The sequence below is a fragment of the Xiphophorus couchianus genome, chromosome 10 (genome assembly GCF_001444195.1).
Source record: "Xiphophorus couchianus chromosome 10, X_couchianus-1.0, whole genome shotgun sequence".
Taxonomy (NCBI): domain Eukaryota; kingdom Metazoa; phylum Chordata; class Actinopteri; order Cyprinodontiformes; family Poeciliidae; genus Xiphophorus; species Xiphophorus couchianus.
The window spans coordinates 7,877,333-7,892,738 of record NC_040237.1 but is presented as its reverse complement, the minus strand read 5'-3'; the positions used below and the strand labels follow the sequence as shown (position 1 = coordinate 7,892,738).

Genomic DNA, 15,406 nt, shown 5'->3' with positions numbered 1-15,406 from the left:
GGTACATTGACATCTTAACTACAAAACAAAAAAAAAAAAACAACAAAAAAACAGACCGGTTGTGGTGTACAAAGGAGGCGGAAAATGAAAACAACCATAGATTTTTTTTCTTTTTTTGCATAGCAATTAGTTACGTAAAGTGGAGGAGGGATGAGGTGAGAGCATAATTACAAGGATATGAAAGTGGAAAAAACAAAGTCTGGCTTTGAACTGATCATTCTGAGGAAAAGTGTCATTAAATTACCGTCCAGAAAGACCTGAGCTCGGGTGGCTTCTAATTGAGAGCTGCTACATTTTAAATGTTTAAAATCTTGTTACCTGAAACAAACCATAAAAAAAAAGAAAAGCACAGAGGTTATCGTGTTTATGTCGCCACAATTTCATTTACAGCCACAACTGTTTGCAAAGGAGTGAGATTAGCTTTTAGGATTACTGGTGTGATAAGACTAACTTCATCTTTATTCGTTTGTTTTCATTTTAGCATGCAGGCAGCTTTCTGCCGGGCAATTGCTCAAACCTGAACATAAAAATAGAAAGCAGCTCCTGGGTCTATGCCGTCACCCTTATTTATTTATTTATTTTTTGTAAAACAGAACCGGCGGTGGGAACCTGTGCAGCGAGACGGGAGCTCTCCGAAGAGACTGGAGGAATGATTTTACTCTTCAAATAAAAACAAATTAATGCCTTACACTGAAACAGACAGAACGAGATCAACAAAAACATGTCAGGAATGGAAAAAAACAAACAAAGAAAGCAAACCAGCAGAACTAGACTTGGCAGTACGAGAAGTGCACTGGTGATTTCAGGCGACCTCTAGTGGGGGGAGGAGGGAACCACATCTTAAATGTACCTGTTTATGTGGATGAGGAGCAGGAGGAAGGAAGTAGGGAGGATTTTTTTTTTTTGTTTTTTTTGTTTTGATATTTGTCACTCCACTAAAAATGTACATGGGGATTTACAAGCAAACTAGTCAATAGAAAACACCCTTTGGCCATATGTTGAGGAGTCGCTACATAGTGCGCTACAAGTGTACACGCGACATGAACACCACTAAGCCCCCATGTACATTGTTTAGCCTACTACAGAACTCACTTTTTGTAATGTGTTGTTTTATACTTTTTTTTTTTTTTTTACATTTATCGTTTTTTTCCCTGTGACAAAAACAAGTGAAGGGAAAGGCTTCTATCTCCATAATGTTCACTAAAAACTGTGAAAGTATTAGACTGATGTTTGAATATCAAACAACAGGAACCCATTTAACATCTTATTCAGCTTTGAGGTTCTGCTTGTTAATGCCAGAGAGGAGCCGTGTGGGGCGGGGGAGGGGGGCCTCCGCCTGTCTGCCGCTCATCGGTGGGACGAGGCCCTGAGCTTGGGGCCGCCGTCGTCGTCGCAAGGCAGCTCTGCATCGTCCGAGTCCAGACGCCCGTAGGCGGACGATCGGCACCCTGAGATGCTGCGGGCCCTCGGCCTGATCGGTTGGTCGCTTTCGGGCTCTGGGGCCGGGTCTTCTGGCAGGGGGAAGTTGCGGCGTTCCCACGGCGCTACGGTCTGAAAAATATTAACAGAAGTCAACGATTGGACCTGAATTGTTTTTTCTAATGCTGATTAAACTCGGATCAATCAGAGTAGGGTAAATTGGTAAGATAGTACATGCATGTTGCTCTTTCAGATATACTTCCAGGATGTGTCTTATTTAAATAAATCACAAGCATTGCGTTTTGTAATTTTAAAACACTTTCCTGACACAGAGACTTTAGAGCAAGGGTGTCTTTTTTCTTTTTTATTACAAGGTACAAAATTGTAAAAATCAAGCAAATAAAGTAGACCAATTGTTTGCATTTTTTTTATTGTAGGGATGGGATGACTAACATCCCATTGTTGTAGAGTAACGGACATTTTATTTATTAAAATAATGGCAGCAGGTTTCCAAAACCTTTTGACTTGATTGAACAAATTTATTGTCTGTATCAGAACAGGATTTGGGTCACCTTCTTTTAAAACACTTGCAGAATTTAGACAAATTTAACTAATTGGATAAAAGCTGATTTGGGTGCAGCAAAGTTGACTTTTCAGTAAAAGTCTGTGGGTAGACCTGGTTCTATGCAACAGCTGCCGTACCATATAGTGATGATGTGTCTAGCAAAGAGTATTTAGTTTTAATATCAATGCTATGTTCATTTATTCAGTTTTTGGGAATGTGGTAAACTATAATTAACTCTGATGAGCAAAACACAAACATGGATGTAAATTTGCTGTCAATGTAATCGAGCCATTTTTTTTTGTCTCACCCGTTCCTCAAAGGTAAAGTCGGGCGTGGAGCACCGAGTGTCCTCATTGGACAGCAGCCGGTGGGAGTCGCGGGAACAGGGAGTCTGGGGGTTGGACGAGGCGTCGGGGCTGGGGGGGCTCATGGGCGACGGCACATGAATGTAGTCGTGCAGCGAGGGGCAGTGGCCGGGGTCCGGCGATGCGGGCTGAGGGGTGGGTGGGTTGGTCCCACACAGCAGAGGCGTGGTCCGTCCATCCACAGATTTGTATGACCTGAAGGACACGAGTGTTGGTGTCGCGTAACTTGGACACGAAGAAGCTTTGGTAATGAGGGGGGAACCAACTCACCTGCTGCCCCTGCGTTTAGCCGGAGCCAGCGCCATCCAAGTCCAACGGGAGCGCTCCTGGTCCTCGTAGGGCTGGTGGAGCTGGATGAAGGCGGCGTCCGTCAGGTCCTCCACCTGCAGGCCGACAGCAGCCAATAAAAACGCCGCTACGTCTTCAGAAAGCTGCCCTCCACATTTTTAGATCAACTCTTTATTACAGTGGAAATCAGAATATATATTTTTTTTACTTTAAAGAACATAAATCATGTTTTACGTCATAGGTACGGCATAAAAGGCGACAAGCAAAATGCTTAATTTAATCCGCCTCTGCCTATATAGTAGTTAAGTTAAATTCCATCTAAACAATTGCTATACCATGGCAACAGGGTTTAATAAACAGAATAATTGTGAATCATTACATGAAGGTGATGAACAATCCAGAACTTCATGTGGCAGAAACTTAACTTTAATACTTAACTTTCTAAACTTCACAATAAAAGCGCCACCTTGTGTTACAGCAACACAGTTTTAGTCAAATGTTTTTTGTTGGGACTTGTCCAACAGATAGTTTGACTAGACAGATTGAGGGGATATGTGAGGAGGCTGATTCTCAGATGTTCTCTGTGTGATTTAAATGATATGTAAAATGAAACACTGTTTTATTGTCCTTTGAATATGATTATCAGAAATGAATTGCACAACTGCAGTGATTGTGCTCATCCTTTTACAGCTCTCTTGAAGGAAGAAAATGCAACGCTTTTGTCTCCAACTCAAGAATGAAGAATATTTTATTAGAAAATGTCAGAAATCATGACTCAAATTTACCTGCAGCAATTAAAGCACTAAGACCTGCTTTTATGACTAAAAGCAGATGTTTGTTTACTAAAGACTATTCTAGTCTCTGCTCATTAACAGTTTATTGTAGGCTGGTTAATATATTCCACTTTTTTAAATTAAGATGTTGGTAAACTTTGATGGAAATTAGATCTGTTGTTAAATTAGCTGCTTATTGTTTTTCCTTAATTCACTTATATCTTTCCTAAACACAAGAAAAAAAAATGCTGGCACTTTTCCTGGATTTATATTTCTGTGATTAATTATAAACATTTTAAATCTCTGGAGAAAAAGGCTATTAAAGGTTATTAGAAACATTCATCTCATCCAAGTAGGTTAAATATTTGACCACCAGGTGTCGCTGTTTGCTCAGTTGGAATATAAAAACTTTCTCCCATAAACTTCAGATTTAAATGATTACAACCAAACAACTGAGAGCCATAAAACTGAGCAGGAGTGCCTACCTCTCGCTCGTTCTCCTCTGCTGTTATCGGCTGAGAGAAAATGTCCACTGATCGCCAACTAGCAGAACAACAAGACATGTTGAGCACAGAAACCTGGCAGCTGGTGAGGATAAGCAAAGTCAGAAGTGACAGCAGGAGCCGGTTACCTCGGAGTGAGGATCTCTTTGTACTGCAGCTTCTCCACTCGGGTGGTGGCCGCCACAGACATGGGGATCACTATGTTGTTTATGTCGAAGGAACTCTCACCACGCCTCCGCTTGATTGGCTGCTGCTGAAGGACGAGAAAACATCAACAAATGTAACAGAGTTGTTCTCAACACAAAGTGAACATGTTTAAACTCAGTTGATTTGATTTGACGCTTTGAAAGAGCATCAATTGTGTTTAATGTGAATTTTTAAAGAATTTTGAAAACTTCTATTAGTGTGGTAAAAACTTTAAAGGCAGAAATTTTAACAAGATGTATTAGGAAAAAAATGTGTTGAAGTTAAACTAGAAACAGCTTGGCTCCTATAACCAAATCAACTGGATGTTTACGTTTCTCTCTTTGCGCTCCACAAGTCAAAACCACAAACAGTTTCAGTTTGAGTCTCAATCTCAACCAAGGTTGCTTTTATCAGAAACTTTCAGGCAGTCTCGATGCGTTCGTGATCTGTGTACAGTTTGAAACATTTACAGTAAAGCTGCACCCATCCAGCCTGAAGCTTTTAGATCAGGGGTGAACCACTTGATGAAAACTATGACCTGCAGCATCCTGAAACTACATTTTTAGGCTTTTACTGCAGAATTGGAGAAAGTAGATCAAGATCCCTCCAACATTCAGACTTCAAAACAGGACAGCTGTGCTCTGAGTGTTGACAAAAACAGATATAAATAGTATATGTTTGGGTGATTCTGAAACTAACCAGGTCTAAGGGCAAAAACATTTACAAAACATTCAAAACAGACATTTGTTTTATAAAACTATAATTAGATTTTTTTATTTATTTATTTGTTAAACTATTGTCTCTAGCATGTGTTCAAGTACCAGAGTGCAAAACGTTTAGTCAACTATAGAGGTTGTAAAAATCTGGCTTTAAAATAATAAGTTGCAAATGTGCTACTATCATACCAAAGTTTGTGTTTCCTGTTGGTTCCATCTTTTGTACATTGAAGACTAAGCCTCATTTGCATGTTTTACACTGAGCCTTTTGAAGTGGATTTACCCCTTAATGCTTCAATAGATAACGTTTATAAAAATGTATTTAACATAATTGTCAAGACTGTCACTATGTTCTTTGGTAGAATAAGTGACAAATGATCTGTGGACAAAGTTAAGGTTCTTTGCCTCATTTATATGATTCTATTTGCCATCTGCAAAATAAAAAATGTATCTTATGATTGCATGACTTTAGGAAATCCTGTGATATCCACTGCTTTAAACAGTTAAAAGGCGATGGCTTCAATAAATCTGTATATTCCTCAGTCCTGATATTACGATGCTTCCAAAACTCTGTGACCTTTATAATCTTGGGTGATATTTTCAGTGCAAGGTATGGCAGTGTCACACCATTCAAAAGGATAAATTTCTTTCTAATGTAAAGCATAAATTCTTGTAATGTTTTTATCTTTTGATCTGAAGCATCACAGAAAAAACTCACCCAAGTACTGGCATTAAAAAAAATGGTGGAAATGGAAATGTTCAAAGTTAATTTCAACTGAGTCAATATAAATTAAAACTGACAAATGCAGATAAGTGTATGGTTAGGAGGGGACTGTGAGTGGTAAAATACTAAGTATGTTATCATTACATGTTGTCCTTAAACAAAATATTGGTGTATATGTAGCACCCATTATTAAAACGAGATTAATTTGAGTAGCCATTAAGCTTTTTTCTTATTTATTTGACTTACTAGATATAGTGTTTCTAACCACCGTTTCAGTCAAATCCCAACTTTTCCTTCAGTCCATTTCCCAACACGGTGTGTGTGGTTTTGGGTTGTGTGTTTACCGGTGTGCTGGGGATGCTCTGGCTGCCGGCGCCCAGCTGCGTGGACGTATCTGACGACGTGGACAGCTGGCGCGTCAGCGGGCTGTGAAGCGACGGGTGCATGTTGGCCAGTGTTGTGCAGGGACTGCTTGTGTCCAAGAAAAGCTTCGGGGAAGCTGTGGGGAAAAGACACACGGATGTAGGAGATGGAGAGGTGTTTTAACCTTTAGTTTGTATTGACTTGTGTGTCAGGGGGAAACTCACTGTCAGTCCTGTCCAGCGAGTGCTCTCTTAATCTCTTGCGGCTGTAGTTCTTGTCGTAGGGTCCTAACGGAGTGGAGAGGGTGTGCAGTCGCTCGGTTTTGCACCCACCCTGGTTGTCGAGTCTGGGCATGCTCAGTATGGCGCTGCTGCTGTTACTGCCCATGCTGCCATCAACGGTCCTCTGCTTGTCAATGCGATTCTTACAGTGGCTCAGTCCTGCGACACCAACCACAAAAATGGTTATTTTAAAAACTTTAAAGTATTTAAAGTCTTGATTTGTTGGTCTACTTCCTCTTGGTCTGTTAGAGGGACATGCAGCTCTTATTAAGTATTTCTTTAGCAGGGAAATGCTGCTTTCCCCGCTTTAAAGGGAAAGCAGCATTTCCCTCTAACAGTAATCAGAAATGTATGAAGGAAACAGTTCTGAGTAACATCAACATGACCTGGCTAGCATTTCTTGGAAAGCTTTCTAAGAAATAAAGTTACTGTAAAAACGGGCTTTAAAATGATTCAACATGTGAACAAGTTTCATTTTTTTGTTGAAACTCAGTTTTTTTCCCCCCCTCAGATCAAGGATTTACAACACAAAACGTTTTTTTCGATGAGGTTTTATGACACCGTCATTAAAAAAACAGAGGAACTATGCTAATGTTAACCTGTCACTTATTCAAACTTCCCTGAACTATTACATTGTCAGCAAGACTTAGCTGTGTGTATCAAATCATATATATATTTAAAAACAAATCAACGTCCTGCAGGAAATCCTGAGATGCCTAAATATCTACAGTTGTCATGACAATGGGATAATAATGTCATCTAATAATAACTGTTATTTTAAAGAATATTTAGTGTATGGGGTAAAATCTAAACATAAAGGACCTGGATATAAATCAGGGTAAAAAAAAAAAAACTAATTCAAGTTTACTGGAAATCCCGGTACTCACTGACTGCCATGAGGGAGCTGGTGAACTTGTGCTTCTCTTTGGATGAGGAGAGCTTGTGTTTAAGCGAGAGCTTCTTCAGGGGTTTGCTCCTCTCCAACGACTTGGACTGCCACTGGCTCTTCATCACCTGCTGCAGATGAAGGCCCACAGAAACATCTGGGGAAGATAGAATGAAGGTCAAACCGGGATGATTTTATTTTATCAGCAAGATTCCTCGTATTCATCTCCCACAACATAGGAGGAGTCATTCTTTATCCAGAGCAGAAATTTTTTTCTCCTCAAACTATCACAAAACTTTAATTATTCATAAATAGCCCATGATTTGCTCCAGTAGTAACTACTCAGTTACTCAGCTATTTCACATTAAAAGAAAGAGGGGGAAAAAAAGAAAGCTGAAAATGTTGTCTAAGAATTTCCTGCCGTCTGCCTCTTTACGGCCACTCCCTGCCTGCCTTCCTCTCCAAGATGTAGAGTAGGAAATGGCTGCATAAACTTCAGCGCTGTACTGACCGTCAGGGAAGGAGAGGATGGGGTGGACGCCAAGATCCAGCCTTGACAGGCGCTCCAGGGTGGGAAGCTCGTACTGGGGTTCTTCTCTGGGGGTGGGCCAGCCACCACACATCACACAGCTGGGGTTCACCCTGCAGTTACACTGAGTACAGCTGCTCCTCGGGGTCTGCCAGGCGACAACAGAGGGGTTCATTGAAGATCACTTTATTTATACTCACAATTCATCATACACATATATGCAGTCAGAGCAGCTAATTTGTTTTTGTTCTGGCAACATAGAAAGGTGATTTTTTTAAAAATCCGGATTCCTGCAAGTTTATGTAACTTCATTGTAACATTATAAACTAACTTTTCAACACAATCTTTTTTTAAACTGCAAGTACGACAAAAATAGGTTTATAGCCTAAATTGTGCTCAATTTACCAAATAAAATCAGTCAGGATAAAAGTCTTAATTTGGTATTTTTCAGCTCTGGCACAGGGGCAATATTTAAATGATAGCTTTCACTAATTTAATGGAAACATCAACTTCAATTTGTGTTTTCCTCCTGAGTCAAGTGACTGGAGACGTTTTGCAACTTAGCCAACTCACTTTATTGCATTCTTACCCCATACAGTAAAGCTTGGTTACAGTTACTGATGACCATCTAAAAATCACTGTTATTGAGTCAAGTCTTGTTAAAATTAAATTTGCCCATAATGAAGACGCTGGTACAAGATGACACAAGTAAAACATGGGTTGTTTGTCTAAACACACAATTTTAAGACATGAAGTCAGTTTTACAAATGAGTTTCCCAGTGAAGTTAAATATCTATAAATTAATCTTCAACAATCAACACTTCTCTGGTTCATGAGATTTTGACTTTGTCGTCACAACGTAACACTTTAATTCCTTAGCAACAACTGATCTAATGCATGTTTCTAACGTATTAAGAAGACAAACTGATGCATGAACTGAACTGAAAACTTTGATGCATTTCAGGAAAACACTTAAAAGTGCAATTTTAAGATCCTCTTGACATTTGGTCATTGTACTATTTGAATGATTACAAACTGATCAAATGCTGAACAAATGTACAAATTTAAGATGTACCTAAACATAACAAAAACCTATGGTTGAAATTATAGACATATTGTCATTTTAATACATCTATAATTGAACTTGACATGATTATGTTTCACTTTGAAAAGTCCCTGCAGAAAACCTGCAACCTTTAAAACCGTATAAAAAGATGCATTTACAAACTAAACTCTCATTAAATCAGTGACAAAGGTTCACAATCAACTCACGTTTCCACTTCTCAATTAAAACCTGAGAGAGCGACTGTCCTCTTTTGTTGTGCGATTCACAATGCAGAGAGTTTTCCATACACAAGTCAGCCATTTCTTGTTTACTCAGTTATTAGGTTACAGGCCAGAAGGCACTCATCAAAGTGCAGTGGAACAACACAAGACGCTCTGAGAACAATGGTGCATTCACCGCCGCTGAATGAGCATCAAATACTAGAAGATTTTAGCCAACAAAAGCCGATTCTCTGAGTTTTTAAAGCAAACTTATTGAATAAAACATGATGAATCAAAAATATCCTGCATTAAGGTTCAACAGCAACAAACAAAACAAGGCTGGGATGGGTAGACCAGCTCACCTTGCCGTTGAGGTTCGTCACCGTGTTCGGCTGAATGAGCCGCCGCCGCCGACAGCCAACGAGCGGCCGCGTACGTGCAGCCACACACGTGCCGTCATAGGTCGGCTGGAGCTTGCTGTCTGCACTGTCCGCCATCCTGCCACAACAAAGAGGAGACGGGTCATCAGGAATGCCTACACAATGGTTTTATTAAAACTTTTTCTGCTTTAAAGTAACACCTGGCCATAAAGTTACATCTGATCCGGTTAACATCCAGTTAACATTCCAACTAGGACAAAAACAGCTTAGAAATTTCCTAACTGGAACTGATCTCTAGTTTTGTTTAAGATTTGGTCGACAGATTTTGATTTAATTAGCCTAAATCTGGCTTCTGGAAGTTGAGTTGTTGGAGCTTTGTTCCGCATAATCAAAAACACCCAGGAAAGTGTTCGCCATGGTGGTTGTGACAAGAACAGGCAGACGACATCAGGCTGAAAACAAAATCGCACAAATTTTGTCATGCTGCTGCAACAATGAAAGCCGAGTGTCTGTACTTCAACCATGCAGGCCATTAATGCCAAGACAGAGGAAGAAAAAAAAAAAGAGCTGAAAATTTTAAAATTGCGCTTTGAATCTGGGAGAAAGTTGCAGCATTACAAAAAATATTCCAGTTTATGAATCAAACCACATTTCCGTAACCTTTGGTTTTAATTTTATAATCTCATCATTTATCAAAGAAAATTAAGTGAAAATTGGCCTATTTTGGTCTTTCACCACTTTATTGTTTATGTGCCTCATTATGTGCCACTCCCTCACTTTATAATAGTTGAAGCAGTTATGATTAATGTTCTTTTTTCTCAAAGCAGACATTTCAACAGGAGCATTTTTAAAACACCTCGGTTCCAGTCCGTGTTATAATGATCAAACCGTCAGCCTGAAGCCCCGTTTAATCAGCTCATCCAAATGAAAGCAGTCGTTTTCTTTATTAACTACAGCGCTGCTCTTTAGTCATGACAAGTTAAAATGTGACCTGTAAAACAAGCCCTCAGACATTCCTGCTGATGAACAGATTCAGAGTCTAATCACTGTAGCTCTCGGTAACATCAGCATCTGATAATTACACATCCATTACTGCGGACAACCTGCTCTTCCATTTCTCAGAAATCTCAACATGAAGGTAATGATTAGCTGTACCTGCTGAGGACGCCGTTGACTGGCTGCCCGTTCTGACCTTTCCACGGGCCCTGCTCTGTGCCGGTGATGTGGGCGGGGCTTGTGTTGTCCAGCCGTTCTGCACCAACATCCTGCGTCGACAGATAAGACAGAAACCGGTTGAGACTACACCTCGGCGTGTTAACTGGAACAGCCTGACCCCGCAGCGCCCAGCCAGGCCGGGATATTTAAGGAAACGACATAACAGATGAACCAAACCATCCCCGTCCTGAATTATTCAGACAGATTTGTTAAAAGGGTTGGAATCTCCCAAAGCTAAAAAATCTGCTCTCCATCAGAATTTGCAGCTTGCTCTGCTTCACAAGCTTTTAATGGTCTTTCAAATGAGAAATGTCTTCACAAAGACAATAAAGCATGCAGTTGGGAGCTTAAAATGAGAAACTGCACCAAGAACAAGGGAAAAACAAACTGTTCTCTACTTCAAACCAAGAGAATGGGAACACACACACACACTACTTCAGGGCCACATTCTTTCAAACAATTTCAGTTGAGGCAAAGAGAAGCACATTTTGAGACAAATTGACAAAAATTGCTTGTGTAAGAATGCTGAAAGAGCTTTTTTTTTTTTAAATTGAGTTTATTGGTTGGAAGCTGAGAGAAAGAAAAATCTTTTCCTTCAGACGCTTATTTCCTTTCCATGTTTTCTTTGATTTAGAGAAACAAACAGGTTCATTGTTTCTCACTATCAGGAAAAAAAACGTGTGGAGAGGAGTCAGCAGGAAGTCTTACGTTTACATACTAAAATAAAACAGAGCTCACTCTGCTGCTCAACTCAAATATTTTCTAAGCTAGTTTGCATTATGACCGAGCTCCTCAGTAAAACAAACATTCTTAACAGCTGCAGGATGCAGAACTGATCTGGTACAGCCTTAGTCCTAACATTTATCACACTTTTTAAGTTTAAGCACCCTAGCTTAAACTGATTTACAACTTCGCTGGGATTTTGGCAAAATAAAACAGATTGAAGACACACCAAATAGAAAAATAAAAATAACACACACACACCAGGCAAAACAGAACAGCCTAATTAAACTAGAATGGGGTTTTAAGAGAAGACACTACAGCCCGCCTTAAGGCTTTCAGTTTTAATCAAAAACAATATAGGTCAGAGTTCAAAGGTTTATTGACAGAACTTTATGAATATTACTGAATGCTACATGAGTCAGTTTGCCTGCAGCACTCAGAGAAATCTTTGAGGATCACAGGTGCATATTAAATTTCAATCTAAAACTTATTAGTTCTATTATAAGATACATCTAAACAATCATTTTATTTTGGATCATTACATCTACACTACATTGGAACATTACGTATCACCACTACTAGCTGTAATAATAATAATAATAAAAATAAAGATAAAAAGCTTTTCCATCAGGACATCACCTGTCCACCCTGCCAAAGGTACAAAGAGCTGCTTTAATGACCGTGGTGTCACTGTGCAGACCGGATCTAAACCAAGACAATCTATGGAATATTGTAGAGATGAAAATGAGCAACACCAGATCCATTAAAGGAGACGAGCTGAATGCTGCCGTTATTCCTTCCTTAATACTTCAGCAGAGCCTCAAGCTGATTGCCTCGATGCCACACTGAACTGATGCAGTTATTTATGCATGAGGAGTACCGAGTGTGCAGCTCACATCTATGCTAAAAATCCTTTTTTAAGTCTTCTCATATTTCAATAATATTGTAGTGTATTGAAATGCACATGTAAGCTCAACCTGAGATACTTCTGAAATTCATTTCTCATGACAATGATAGGGCAGCAGTGGCCTGTACTTGTATGGAGCTCTATCCAGTCTAGAGACTAGATAAAAGCCCTTTACACTACATTCAGTCATTCACACACACACTGTTGGAGATGAGCTACATAGTAGCCATAGCAGCAGGCAAAGTGGGTGAAGAGTTTTGCTCAAAGACAACGACAGACGGAGCAGGAATTTGAACCGGCAACCCACCAGTGACAGGAAAAACTCCTACCACAGTTGCCCCAATGATGTGTTACAATGGGCTTTCAACTATACACCAAACAGAAAAAGTCAACTCAAATGCTGAATTTGACAAATTTCACTGTAATGCCAAAAGTATTGTGGAAGTGAGCCAACAAAGGCAGGGCTTTGCTGAATGCTGTATCCAAATATAATTTTAAGACATGCTACCACATAACATGATGCACCCTAAAACGTTAGCTAAATAATTTCCGTTTATCCATAAAGAAATTTGGTTTATTTTAAAATCAGGAAAATGCGTAGTGATAAACTGTGGTTGTTTAGAATGAACAAATATTAAATAAAGGTGATTTGCTAGTAATATTGGGTTAACTTAAATAAAACTGGAAGCTAATTTCTTCTTCAATCAAGTCATGAATCCTCATGTGGCAAAGCCGTGCAAAACTAGAAAAAATAAGGAGACACATTTGCTATTTTAACAAAAATCCTTGAGCTGGTAGGAAAGGATTTTGCTCCGATAGAAGGTCGGCAGTTTAAACACTAAAAGCTGTTGGTTACCTGAGCATTTACAGGCTCCGTCTTCACTTCGGTGCCAGCTGTGAGCAAAGCACTGGGGGCAAGTCCTCCCAACTCTACAGAACCCTATGGATCAAACACATGTGTTCAACTTTAACCACAAAAAGTATACCGATTATGATATCCCTGTTAAATATCACAATAAAAATATACATGCTAAAATACAATTCCAACATCCTCCCTGCTCTCTACTGTTAAGGTCCTTCAAGTCACTCCTGACAATAATAGTCGGCAGCTTCACATGTGTCTGGTGAGACCAGAGAGACTCCGAACAACAAACTCAAGATACTACTGCCATGCAAAGCAAAATTCATCATATTTGAGGCAAATATTGTCATATCACTATGTGCAATATTAATGTCAAATAACTTTTAATGGCACTTTATTTGTAGGAAATTATATTCAAAGTGTCAAAAGATAGAGTCAAACCTAACATGATAATGCTTAAGCTCAGAGATAAAAACACACAGCAAGAATTAGAAGCATCTCAGATGAGAAATTGGTGTGCGAGGCAAATGGAAGATTTATCATCAAAATATTTAATTATTCCTCTAGTGCATGCTTTTCTAGTATAATGTAGCCCTACAATACAGGGGCCTAGAGAGACCAAAATATGCTCAGCATTTCATATTTGTGATTAACATTTATGAACACCAAAACAGCAGACTCCATGTAAATTCCATAGAAAGCGGACAGCCTACCCTCGCTCAAGATTCCCAAAGGGCCAACATTTTCACATCACACATGTTCCACAGCTCCAAGGTTAAAGTTCCAAAGTATAAAGCAGAGCAAATCCGTTACATTCCATCAGGCTTTCTGTTACCTGCTCAAAGTCTAGCTTCTTCCAGCTTCTTGCTTCATCAAATCTAATTTTTAATACCTCACCGATACTAAAAATAGCTAAGAAGTCATTTTTCCTCAGCAATAGGTTAAACATCCAAGAGTGTTTCTGTTGATGTTAGCCGATAGTGCTTAGTATGATGTGTTTACTGATCAAGAAGCCAAAAAAAAAAGTTTACGACTGAAATACTAGTTTAAAATTTTACAATTGCAACCAGATGATTCTAGCTCAGTTTTCTCTTACAAATATTTGCCTGTGAAATACATATTTAACTATGCAATATGCAGCAACAAACTACAGCTGGAAACATTGTGTACTTAGCAGCACCTCTTGGATCTTGAGTTGGATATTCTTATATCCAATAAATGCACCATAATTTTTATTTTAGTCTTATACAGTATGTTATTGTTACTATTATTATTGTTAATCTTGTATTTTATTTATTGTTCTGTGTGAACCTATATACATAATGCTGCTGTTGCATCTGAATTTCCCCTTTGCGAGTCAATAAAGGCTAGGTCCTAGTTCTGTAAAAACATGAAAGTCCTCTTCCAATTATACAGCAGCGCCATGCAGAGATGATTAGGAAGGAAATGGCAGTAACCAACCTTGCTGGCGCGAATTTGTCTGTAGATGTCTGTCTGCTGTCGGATGCGGTACTCCAGGTCCGAGATGTGGGCCTGAAGCCAGTTCCAGTGGCTGATGATACCAGCTCTCTCCACGGTGTAGCGGCTCTCTGCCCGCTTCCATCTGTAGGGGGGAAAATGTTTACAGCTGAGCCACTTCATGGGACACAAATACATAAAATTCACACTTCCTAGAGTCATTTTTCACACCTGTGGATTTATTAACAGGTTCCAGTAATTAGGAGGTAGATAGGGTCATTGTTTTTAAAGTACTAGTAATGCACACTGATCATTAAAGCAGCATTTCCCCCGTCAGACTGCAGAGGTCAGTGAATCAGCATTACAGATAACACCCACTAATGACAGCTGCAGGAAGCCTAGAGGAGTACTGAAGCCAAAAACAAAAACATTACAACTGCTTTATAGATGAAGAAAAACAAAACAAAAAGGTGCTTCTGTACCACTGTTATCTCCCATTGTAAACAGTGTGCAAAGCTCATAGCTGGGTACTCCATTTTACCAGTATGACACACAGAATGGGCATTTCAAAGGCAGACATGAGAGGAAAATGTCTGCTCCTGCACCAAAAGGCAGCTACCACAAGGGGAGCTGTTCTTCCAAGATGTAGGCCACAGTGACACTAGCTGAACAATGAAAATAATGACTCAAATGGCAAACAAAGATAGACCTCGGACCCCTGTGCATTCTCTTTCTTCAAACCTCATCTCTGTTTAAGTCTTCACAAGGACCCGGTTAGAATCTACAGAGAGCACACACCGCCCAGAGCACGAGAAGCAAGGGAAGAGGGGTGGAAAATGGGGACAACGGGGGCTGGGAAGCTCTGGCAGTCTGCAGAGGAACAGACGGACTTTAAAAGCAATCTACAGGCCACAGAGTGCTGGAGGGGGTGGGGCTGGGTCAGGAAACAGAGGAGCACACACTGGGATAACCAATAATCCAAGCAGGGATCCTGCCT

General features: G+C 39.8%; 1 protein-coding gene across 4 annotated transcripts in view; it reads right to left on the bottom strand.

The window, feature by feature from the left end:
• Nucleotides 1–115: 115 nt before the first annotated feature.
• The window catches only part of LOC114152029 (KAT8 regulatory NSL complex subunit 1), a 41,832-nt gene continuing 26,541 nt past the window's right edge, over nt 116–15,406 (bottom strand). For 2 of the 4 annotated variants that reach the window (XM_028029652.1, XM_028029651.1), the window contains 13 exons: nt 14,413–14,554; nt 12,946–13,029; nt 10,400–10,509; nt 9,227–9,362; nt 7,581–7,746; nt 7,071–7,226; nt 6,127–6,342; nt 5,884–6,038; nt 4,042–4,166; nt 3,896–3,953; nt 2,620–2,732; nt 2,292–2,544; nt 116–1,551 (listed from right to left, as the gene is read on the bottom strand). In XM_028029652.1, coding sequence (XP_027885453.1) covers nt 1,348–1,551; nt 2,292–2,544; nt 2,620–2,732; nt 3,896–3,953; nt 4,042–4,166; nt 5,884–6,038; nt 6,127–6,342; nt 7,071–7,226; nt 7,581–7,746; nt 9,227–9,362; nt 10,400–10,509; nt 12,946–13,029; nt 14,413–14,554 — 1,918 coding nt within the window. In that variant the 3' untranslated portion in view covers nt 116–1,347. The remainder of the gene's footprint in view (nt 1,552–2,291; nt 2,545–2,619; nt 2,733–3,895; nt 3,954–4,041; nt 4,167–5,883; nt 6,039–6,126; nt 6,343–7,070; nt 7,227–7,580; nt 7,747–9,226; nt 9,363–10,399; nt 10,510–12,945; nt 13,030–14,412; nt 14,555–15,406) is intronic. The other 2 variants (XM_028029654.1, XM_028029655.1) reach the window with 2 other exon arrangements.